Source organism: Microplitis demolitor, chromosome 7 (genome assembly GCF_026212275.2).
Source record: "Microplitis demolitor isolate Queensland-Clemson2020A chromosome 7, iyMicDemo2.1a, whole genome shotgun sequence".
NCBI classification, from domain to species: Eukaryota; Metazoa; Arthropoda; class Insecta; order Hymenoptera; family Braconidae; genus Microplitis; species Microplitis demolitor.
In genome coordinates, this window is record NC_068551.1 from 13,557,872 (window position 1) to 13,569,921 (window position 12,050).

The window sequence follows — 12,050 nt, forward strand, 5'->3', positions numbered from 1 at the left end:
GCACTAATATAACTTTTTCGTATACAACAGTGAAAATAAAATTGCTTTAGTATTTTGCGATTAAATTTTACTTTTTATTTTCATTTTTATTGGTGTTAAAAATTTTATAACCATCAATTTTTATATAAAACATAAAATTTCGCAGAAATAAGTGATAAGTACATATTTGAAATTATTAAACTAGAATTGAAATAAAATATTTTTCATTGATAATATATAGAATTCGAAATGCGTATCCTATTGCGTCAAGCGTTATTGTAATAAATTGAATTTAAAAATGTTTAAAATAAAATTAATAATAAGAGACTGAGAATTTGAGAGCATTTAAATGAAATATTCAGTTGTAAATTGCAAGTAAATTGGGACTATTTTTTATTTATTTATTTTTTATTTCCGTAGCAAATAGTTAACTTGAGAATAAATTTAAAGTGGTCTTTCTTGGGTTGTCTGCAATTCTCGCAGAATTATCATTAATACACTGAACTGTATTCGAGATCGTGAGATGAGTATTGTGGAGGACCAGAGGGTGGTGGAGGCTGCGGGCTGTATTGCTGGGAGGCGTCGGAAGCACGACGTCTGAGCGCCGCGATGCTGTGTGCGCCTCTCCAATCGGTAGTTTCACCGGCACTCCCATCCGCACTTCCAACGCAGGAAACACCACCACCACTACCGGATGCAGCTCCAGGCGAACCCTGTCCACAATTCATTCCACCCCCAAGGCCACCACCGCTACCCTGGCCACCGCCCGTGCCCACAGACGAAGCACCCGGTGGTGAACCGCGGGACGCTGTCACGTGAACTCCACCTAAAAAAAAAAAAACCTTTTCAATTTTTCATATACAAATATCTTCTTTTTGTCTATTATAAGCTTGAGGAAAAAAAAATTGAATCAGAAGTATTGAGCTGTTCGCTGCAGTCTTTTTTACTTTTTTTTTTTTTTTTTTACAAGCAATTAATTTTTTATTATCTCCGATAAAATACTTGAAAAAAGACATAAATTTCGGAGGGTCAACTTCCTCAATATGTAAATTTAAATCGTGTTAATTAACAATTCATAGAGTTTTGTTCAGTAGCCGTCGAGTAGGTGAATACACAAAATACTTATTGATGGTCTTAGTATATGATCTCGCGCCTCTCAAGTGCTAATCATTATTGAAAACCGAAAACGAAAAAAAAAAAAAAAAATAGAGCTTTGTAGTAAAAGCTATTTACTTAAATCGTTATCAGTTTTGAAACATTTTACGCTGATGGTTGATGGGTGCTACTACATTCAATATTGAAAATTATTATTACTTATATTTAAACACACAGATAAATACACACAGAAATCTTTATGGCGACAATCACTCGAAAATTTTAAAATATGGTAAGACAATATTTTATTTTTTAAAAATATTACTTGATTAAGTAATTTTTAATAGAATGAACTTGAACTATACTGTAGAAGGAATAAGTATTTTCACTTTACTGCATCGCAATATTTAGGCTATTTAAAAGAAATCTATTAATTTATTTTAAGGGCATTCTCAGACAGTGCCCCTCCCCACCTACTTTTTAAAAATTTTTAATGACTTTCAATTGTTGTAAGCGTATCAAAGTTTCATTAATTAATTAAAAAAAAAATTAGAGCATTCATTGGAAAAAGGATAACGTAGAAGTAATTTCGCCGAGATATAGAATTTTAAAAAAATTACTTACACACTGTGAAAAATCACCGGATAAGTGCAAGCGGTGTAGGTGTTAAAATCAGCGGTGTTAAATTTCAACACCGAAAGCGGTGTAAAAATAACGCCGCCACCAGTGTAAATATTCTGTACCGGTGTTAAAACAAATTCTCCGGTGTTAAAATAACGCCGTTACCGGTGTAAATATTCTAGACCGGTGTTAAAATAACGCCGCCGCTGGTGTAGATATTCTTTACGGGTGTTAAAATATTTTATTTTGTGAATATTTTTAATTACTCGATCACTATACTTGTTAATAAATGATATTTTTAATTAATTTTCATAAAGAACTGACATTTTTTGTGTTTTATAATCTTTAAAGTTCATTCTCCAAGCAAACGCAGTTTACCCTGCTTTTACACCGATATTACTCCGCTTTTACACCGGTTCTACTCCGTTTTTACACCGGTTACCCCACTTTAACACCGGTATTTTTAACACTGGTGAATTACTCCTCCTACACCGGTGTAATTTCATTTTTACACCGGGCGGAGTTAAAATGAGTCCATTTTTAACACCGCTCTTTTTACAGTGCAGTTGTTATTAATTAGGAGTTAAAGCAAATTTGTTAAATAAATTTTAATAAAACCTTAATGTCAATTTTATAATTCGAATTTTTAAATTTTTCATCTCGGCGAAATTACTTTTACAATGTCCTTTTTTCAATGAAAGCTTTAGTTTTTTTTTTTTAATTAATGGAATGTTGATACGCCTATGATAATTGAAAGTCGTTGAAAATGATTAAAAAAAGGGGGGCACTGTCTGAGAATAGCCTTAATAACGATAACAACAAAAAAATCGGTCTATCGGTTGATCCTGCGGGCTGGCCCCAAAACTTCTCGCTGTTTTAGAGCTCCTTGAGCTCGAAAAAATTGTTGTGAATACATTTTCGAGCTTGAAAATACTTTTTTATGCCGCTGTTTTAAAAAAAAACCGTTTTTACCATTTTTTTCTCCAACGATATCTCTCAAACAAATTTACCGATTGAGACGGTTGAGGTGGCAATTGACGCGTTTTATTGAGTTCCCCGACTAGAAATTATAGTGAGAAATGCCGAATTAGTGAGGGGCAAGTTTGGCTTGCCTAACTTAGGCAAGCCTAATATGCGCCTTATCACATTCATGTTAGGCAAAGCAAGGATCGGTTTGACAAATATGGATGGAATTCGGGATATCTATGGCAAGTCGAACTTCGGCAAACCTTCGGTTACAGTTACTTCCTGCATGTTAGGCGTTCCAAAAGTTTCTCGAAGTTGGCTTGCCAAGCTTATGGGGAACTAGGGACATCTATGGCAAGCCGAACTTCGGTACTTGAATGTAAATCTTTCGCATGTACTCATAACCTTTTTTTAATCTACTTATAATACTACTGCTGGACAATTTCTATTTAATTGACAACTTTATTTAATTAATTTTTTATGTTTATTTAATAATAACAGAAAAAGAAATGTAAAAACTTTATATAAAAAAAATATTTTTAATCCAACCAACAACCTAGGTGAAAAAAAAAATTAAATAAAAAAAATTTTTTTTATATAAACTTTTTATATTTCTTTTAAAGTAAACTTCTTTAGGTGCGACTAGGAAGTAACTGGATGACAATGCAACGGAAGTCCGTTACGGCAATATGGCGTCACGTTTCCGTACCATCCGGTTTTTAAATATTTTTGATTTTGTCAATAAATAGTTTATAAACAAATCAATCAAATGCTTTTGAAAAAAAAACAATTGATAAAAAATATTAAATTGAAAACATTAAATTAAATAATAATAAAAAAAAAGAGAGTGCGTGTAACATTCACACACGATTGAAGTAAAACTTCTTTGATATTGTACGAGATGGCGATTAAGTTAAAAATAAATATATCGCATAAAAATTTAAAAAACCATTTATTGACGATTTAACCCTAGTAATATATACATTTATATTAACGTCGACCTTTATACATTTTAAAACAATAATTTAATTACAACACGGAAAGAAATTTCCGTTAAAAATGACCGTTAATTTCCCTGTAATCATGGGACAAATGGCACGACCTAATCATTTGTCGGTAAGTCCGAAAATTTTTTACTTTTTTCAACAAATTTTAACGTAGTCTACTGTAAATTTTTTCGGTTTTCGGTAAATTTTATGAAGTTTACCACAAAATAAATGAATTTTTTCCTAATTTTTATTTCAAAAATGGTAATAAATAAAAGCACTGAGTTATGTCCCACGATTACAGTGAATTTAACGGTAATTTTTAAAGAAAATTTCTTTCCGTGTGTCATACTTCAAATATGATATGATTGGTTTATGATAACTGAAATGAGAAACATAAACCCTATTCTGCAAATTTTCTAAATTTCTTGAGAAAACTGCATCAATAGTCGTACCATATCTTGTTGTTGATTGAACTGGAGAATTATTCATCGTAAAATTTAGTTTATCACCTAAGAAATCAATTAATGGTCGAGATTCTTCTGAACGTAAATTAACATTGAAATCTCCAGCGTGAATTAATGGTATCTCATGGTAAGTTGTATCTAAAAGACTTGAACCTTCAGTAATGAAGTGAAGTAATTGCTGATGAATAAATTTTATGATATTAGATACAGTTTTATTTGGAGAAATGTAAAGAACAACTATAATCAATGTTTGGTCGTGTTTGTTTAAACAGCGAACAACTGCAATATCAGAATCTCGACCATTGATTAATGTCTTAGGTGATAAAAAATTTAACGATGAATAATTCTCCAGTTCAATCAACAACAAGATATGGCACGACTATTGATGCAATTATTCAAGTATATTTTGCTGTTTTAAAAGTGATGTATTCTTTTAATCTCATATAGCACAAGTAAACCTAGTAGTCACTGTCGGTAGCGTTGCCAAGTCGTTAGTGCGTCAGTCTTTCGTTCGTTAGGTCCCGGGATCGAATCCCACTAAAGTGTGCGTGGTTAGTTGATAATTATAGCGTTTTTTCTTGAAATAAAAAAATTCTACTAGATTAGGACTTAAATTAATCACATAACTGATGATTCCCACATAATCAAAATGATTTAACAAAAAAAAAATACAAAAATCGAGTAATTTGGTTTTTTTAATTTAGTTTAAATTTTTATACTCGATCGCTTGAGAGTCGCTTAGAACCTTTGCAGCAAGTGTGGCTTCCAAACTGCCGCCGCGAATTCAGAAGCCAAGTAATGCTGAGTCTCGCAACTGCGTTACTTCCCAAACATCGGCCTCGTTTGGATGCCTCACTTGCCACAAGTTTGACATTCGGCATGCCTCATTTGGATTAAACTACCGCCTCACTACAATTTTTAGTCGGGTCTAGAGCTAATAAGATTTCGGAATCAATCCACCAGGCACATTAAAAGTTATCTAAAAAAAATATCTTTGAAAAAATTTTATTTTTCGAATATCTCCGAACGCAACCTACAAATCAAGCTCAATTTTTTACAGCTTCTAGATATTAACAATCCACATCGAATGAAACCTTAACGATCAAAATTAGTCCATTCGTTCAAAAGTTATAGATATTTAAAAATGTACATACACACATACATACACTCCGACATCATCTTGAAATTAGTCAGAATAGCTTCCTAGAACCTCAAAACGTCAAGATCTGATAGAAACTCGATTTTCGAAAATTGGACCGAAACCAATAACCTCGCATTTTTGAAAATTTCCAATTTTCTTAGCGGGAAGTTAAAAAAGAGAAAATTCAATATTTACTTTCTTTCTTTTATTCTAGTATACTTAAGAATTAGAATATAAATCAATCATAGTGACGTATCAATGCGGAAACGAGGATCTCTTCATAGTATCTCTTAAAGTAAAAGACTCTAAACCCATTCAGTATCATTAGTCGCTCACTTTAACTGATTGATAGGTTTTCATAATTTTTATAATATAAAAATTTCAAGTAAAAAATTATCATTGATTAATAATTATGTGTGAATCTGAATATATATTAGGATATCGAATCGAAGATGTTTTATTTTATCAGAAATTTGAATCAAGTGACTGTTTTCAAAATCACGCTCAGCCGGTCATTTTTAGGTAGGTTTTTCCTAAAATCTAACTATTGTATTTGTTCACATGGTCGATTTTTCAAAAAATTTTGTCATAACCTATCATAATGGTTGAGTAAGGTTCAAAAATACCACTCGTTAAAAAATTTATATATGTATGTATATGTATATATATTAGGGTGGGCCAAAATGCGTTTTTTTTTTAATTCAAATTATTAATAGCGAAAATATCGTTTATAAGGCTTGAAAAAAAATGCGTGCGAAAGGCAAAAATTATAGGCAAATATCTTAGATTCGCCAGATGAAGTGAAAGTTAAAAGTCGGAAAAAAATTCATTCAGGTACTTATGTTCATAGAAATTTGAATCTCTTCCATAAAGGTCCTTTGATAAAATTACAAAAAATTAATAGTTTTTGAGACAATGACCATTTTATATCAAAATTTCACTTTTTTGCGATCTCCATACTTTGTAACGGTAAATTATAGTAATGTGAGTATTTTTTTTATTGAAAATTTGATTCTCTACAAAAAAGGTCCTTTCAAAAAATCCTGTCAAATTAAAATTTTCTGAGATAATAACGAATTTATGTCAAAATTTCACGTTTTTTTGCTATATCCATAAATTTACCGATGAATTATAGTAGTTTCAGTATGTTTCTGATTGGAAATTTTATTCTTTACAAAAAAGGTCCTCTGAAGAAATAATGTCAAATCAAAATTTTTTGAAATAATGGCCATTATATCAGAGGTACTAATGTTTTTTAATATTTCCATATTTTTTTATAGTGAGTAGTGGTTATTTGTGGATATATTTTAAAGATCATATGATTTTCCATGAAAAATTTCTCAAGAAGAAGTTAAGTCTAATTTTTTGTTTCGGAGATAATATCAATTTTATTAAACAATTTTGTATACCTTACTTTATTTATATTCTCCATAGGAAAATAATAATTTGATGGAGAACATAAATAAAGTAAGGTATACAAACTTGTTCAACAAAAGTGATATTATTTCTAAAACAAAAAATTAGACTTAATTTCTTCTTGAGACCTTTTTCATGGAAAATTGTATGATCTTTAAAATATATCCACAAATAATCACTACTCACTATAAATAAATATAAAAATAAGAAAAAATATTAGTATCTTTAATACACACATGCCATAAATTAAAGGAACAGAAAAGTTTTAGAAATCTTTCAGTGATTTTTGTAAGGCTGTAACTTCGTGAAAAATAATCGTATCGGAAAATAAAAAAGGCATTTTGTAGCTTGAAATCTCTAGTTTCGACGCATTTTTACCGAATTTTTTTTATACCTTCAGCAATTGCGCAAACATGAGAAATACCGCGAGACAAAAATTTTCTAAATTTTTTCTTTTCTTTGAGAGAGTCCACGGGCTGCAAAAAATTTTTTTCAGCTAAACCAATGCATGGGTCGGTTAGCAAATTTAATCAGCTTTAATTTGCATTTTTTCTGAGATTCGTACGATAACTTGTCGTTGAGATATCAGCCTTCAAACAAAAAATGATCCTTTTGGGTTTGATCATCGATATTTCAAGTAGTAATGAGCGCACAGTAAATTGAAGGGCGGTGTTAAAAACTTGAATAAAATCTCTACAAGATCCTCTTATCATTTTTTGAAAAAATAAATTTTTTTATTTTTAACGTTCATTAGAGGAAAATACAAAAAAATGACTTTTTTGGTTTTTTAGTAAATCAACCGCTACTTTGCGAATATCGATAAAAAAAATAATGTTGCCAGGGACTTTTTTAGCTAATGTACCCTCAATAACCCTGCAAATTTTTAAATTGATCCATCGAGCCGTTTTTGGGATGGATTGATTAAAGTTTTGCAAAACAATTAAAGGAACAAGTTTTGTTCCTTTGATTGTGTAATCATAAGCACAATGAAAAAATATTTTTTTCGACTTTTCTCAAATTTTTGCATTCGTTACTCATCAAATGCAAGAAAAAGACAAAAGAAAGAAAAAAATTCCAAAAAATGTCGAAAAAAAATAAAAAACAAAAATTGCAACTTGTTCCTTTGTGTTTGTAATTTTTTTTTCTGCAGCAATGATTGACCCGATTTTTATATAATATTTATTTGTACTTTGTTTATTTTTTAGTCTGTAAATAAAATATTTAAAGCGATGGGATAACTTTTTTTCGAATAAGGATATCCTGATAAGGTCCTAACAAGGAATTGATCAGGTTGACCCGATGGCAAATGATTCTTTCTTGAATAAGGATATCCTGATGAGGTCCTGGTAAGGAAGTTGTCGGGTTAACCCGATGGCAAATAACTTTTTTTTGAACAAGGATATCCTGATGACGTCCTGGTAAGGAACTCGTCGGGTTTACCCTAATAAGGCAAATCTTATATTAGCCTGATAAAGTCCTTATGGTACTTTAGGCAAATCAGGAAAAATTCTAGTCGGGTCGCTATTGTCTGAGAAAATTTCAATTTGACATGGTTTTTTCAAAGGAACCTTTTTTTTAGAGAATCAAGTTTTCAATACGAAACAAACTTACATTACTATAATTTACCATCACAAAGTATGGAGAATCGCAAAAAAAGTGAAATTTTGATATAAAATCGTCATTATTTGAAAAATTATTAATTATTCGCAATTTTATCAAAGGACCTTCTTTTGTAGAGAATCAAATTTTCTATTAAAATAAGTACCTGAATGAATTTTTTTTCGACTTTGAAGTTTCACTTCATTTGTCGAGCCTTAGATATCTGCCTAAAATTTTTGCTTTTTCCACACATTTGTTTTTAAGCCTTGTAAACAATATTTTTGCTATTAATAATTTGATTTCAAAAAAAGCGGATTTTCGGCCTACCCTAATATCTTCCATTTTTCTCGGTTCTTCCGTATATTTTTTTCTATCAACTTTAAGCGTACGACAAAAGAGACTTTTTTGTAGAAAATTTAATTTCCTACAAGATCTCTGAGTTCAAAAATCGGAAAAAATTTTTTTGACATAACTATTTACAAAACAGAAAAAACAAATTTTTTTTCAATGTATTTTGAATGGGAAAGCCCCCCCCCCCCCCGTGCGCCAACTCAATTTTTGAGATATAGAGCTAAAATTTTAGGAGAATTTTTTTTTATTAAAGTAACTTTTGAGGTGTATTTAACCGAAAAAAAAAAATAATTTTTTTTTTCTGAAACAGTCTAATATGTATGTAATATAACCAATTTTTTTATCACGATTACGCTTACAATTTTTATTGGATTCTAATGAAATTTTCTACACTTATTCTGTGGACGATTATCACGGTTAAGTTCGAAGATGGACTAAATCGGTCAAATAATTTAGAAGTTATGGCTGTCTGAAATTTTCACGATTTTTCGAAAAAATCAATTTCTATTTACTGTTGAAGTTCATATAACTATAAAACTAAACCTGATAGACAATTTCCGTAAGAAGTATTTTAAAGCTTGTGTAATAAGCTTCAATTTTCTACCTTAAACTTTGTGTTTTGACTATTTCTTCCAATAATTTGGTAGTCTTGAAAGTTTGGATATGGTATCAAAAAATTTAGAAAAAATGTTTTTCATTCTGGATAACTTATGCATTTTCCATTATAATCTAATTCCGTCAGTTATATTTTGTTGCGAACAAAATAATCTGTAAGCTTTACAGTTATTTTATACTTTCAAAGTCTATATATATATATATAAATATGTCAATGTGGTGGCGCGAGTCAACTGTGTCTCTATACCAATGTCATATGCCTGTTTAACCTTTCTCGTATTTGAATTTATTAATAATAGATAAATGTAAATAATAACTGTTATTTACCTATTTGTTTATTAATAATCTAGTATCATTCTCTACCAATTTCATGAAAAATCTTTGAGCTTAATATTTAAGTTTTTATTTTTAAATATCGAAATATTTGCTTGCGCCGTTTTTGGTAATTTAAACGAATTTATAAATCTCGAATTTTTGATGAATTGTGTAAATTTTCATCAGTACATATTTTATTACGTACATATATTTTCGTTTCTATATATAACCATATTTAATCAGAACTATAGTTTAACAATCCGAAATTTTAGTTGTACGCGATTATTTGAGTCGCGGATTAAGAATCTCGAATTGAAAAACTGACCTTCAAAAATTGGCGTTAATGTTAGTAAAAACGAACAAGGGCCGCCTTCGCTTCAAACTAAGCGTGAGCTAGCAAAAAGTCAGGGAGTTGCTGAAAATTTTCAAAAAATCTACCTTCCATTCTGGCTGCCACATGGGATTTTTTTACTTTAACGTTCGCTCGTTACACGGAATGAAAATTCCACTAAAACTTACGATGTTAAGATCGTAATTTGTCTTACTGATTATTGTAATAGCGGACCATACCTTTCAAATCATAATTTTTACGATGTAGAGTTGGAAATTTCATTTAAGAAATAATACTTCAGACAAATAATACAAAGTCTTAAGCTCTTTAGTAGAAATTACGATGTGAACATAGTAAAATTTGAAGAGATATTTCAAATAAAAGAATAAAATAATAATTGTCCAGGAGTTGGACTTGAACCCGAGTCCTTTTCAAGTGCGAAGTGTCCGACACCATGGACCACTCGGCCACGGAAGGGCTTAGACGTCCACGGTATTTTTAAGATCCCAATGAACGATTTGAATAAACAGTCATAAGTCGCGAGAGCGCCTCTTACGGACGACGCAGTTACTATTAAAAAATTACGATCTAATATCGTAATTTTTATAACTGCCATCGTATTATAACAGAGGCTGCACTGTAATATTTAATTTATTCAAGAGTAAATAGAAAGATAAATATAGGAATAAATATAGTTTTTGAATTGTAATTATTATTTTGTTCTTTTTACGATGGTAACATTGTAATTTTTGAAATAATTTTTAATCCTGAGTTTTTGTTAAAATTATGATGTTAAATAGTAAAACTACTGTTAAATAGTATAACCTACATAGTAAATTTTAAAATAAGACATTTGAAAATTGACGCTAATGAAAGTATAGTCCACGATTACGGTGTTAACATCGTAAATTTTAGTGGAATTTTCTTTCCGTGTAGATTAAATTCAGGTTACGTTAAATTCTTTAATAATTTAACAACTATATAATTAGATATATATTTTCAAGTTCTGAAAATTCAATAAAGTATAATATTTGATAAATTGTTCTTAAAGTCAATAAACTTATCATAGTTCAGTTGATTTTGTCTTTGAGTAAGTGTAGGGCCATGTGTTGATTCCAATAATTAAAACTATAAAAAACAAAATGATTTTTCATTTCATTTATTAATTTATATTAAGTCGTTTAATTTCACTGCAATAAAATGTGAGCGCATAATGAGCCTTTTACCTTAATCATTGTTTAAAAAAAATTTTTTTTTATTATGTAAGAATTTTTCACGAAATATTATAATTTAGCATAACTAATTTAACAATATAGTTGATAAAAAATTAATATGTATACTATTAATTTTTATCGTATCAGATCTAACAAGACGTAAGCTACTAAATAGATTCAAATTGAATCAAATTTCATAAAACACACGTCTAATTTTACTGTAATTTATTCATTCTATAAAATATATTGAAAAAATTTCGCGTCATATTTATATAAATATATGTCACATTCAAATTTATGAGATGAAAGAGAAGCCTTAAAATCTATTCCAAATTTCGATTAAATTTTCTTATAGTTAGTTACAATTATATTATTTGTGCAAATTTAAACGCAAATATAAAAAAGTTTCAACTTCCACATTAAAATGGTGATTTTGTATATAAAAAAATTCAGCATATATAGTATCAAAATTCTGATTTTAAATTTAGTTAGATCTATAGATCCAAATATATTTGGATATGATAAAATTGGCAAACCCTTTATATAGTCCCATGCAGGAGGTGCCAGAGTTGAATGACGGGGCCCTACTTGGTCCAGCACTGAAAAACCTAGTTTTGGCACACCTACATTGGCCCATGCTTGGCTCAAGATTGGGTATTCAGTCCTGGCCGTTACAATGATTACCCGGGCTTGGGCCAAGGCTGGATGCTGATGCTCCTGCCTTGGCTGTTTAATGGCAACCCAGATTTGGGCCAAGGTAGGATTACCCAAGTTTGGATATACCTATGGTTTAATAAGTACATCATATAAACGTATCAGTTTAATAGTAGTAGGTTCATCCAGTAGCTAACGTTCGGACCCAGCAATCAGAAGGACGGCAGTTTGTGCCCAGAGCCCAGCAGAATTTTCACCGAGTTTTTTTTTCATATTATTTACCTCCCTTAGATGGTTTAA

General features: G+C 30.2%; 1 protein-coding gene across 1 annotated transcript in view; it reads right to left on the reverse strand.

Moving 5' to 3' along the window:
- Nucleotides 1-255: 255 nt before the first annotated feature.
- The window catches only part of LOC103578892 (homeobox protein orthopedia), a 130,496-nt gene continuing 118,701 nt past the window's right edge, over nt 256-12,050 (reverse strand). Inside the window, exon 6 of the mRNA XM_014442320.2 lies at nt 256-805. Within this exon, the coding sequence (XP_014297806.1) occupies nt 471-805 (335 nt within the window). The 3' untranslated portion in view covers nt 256-470. The remainder of the gene's footprint in view (nt 806-12,050) is intronic.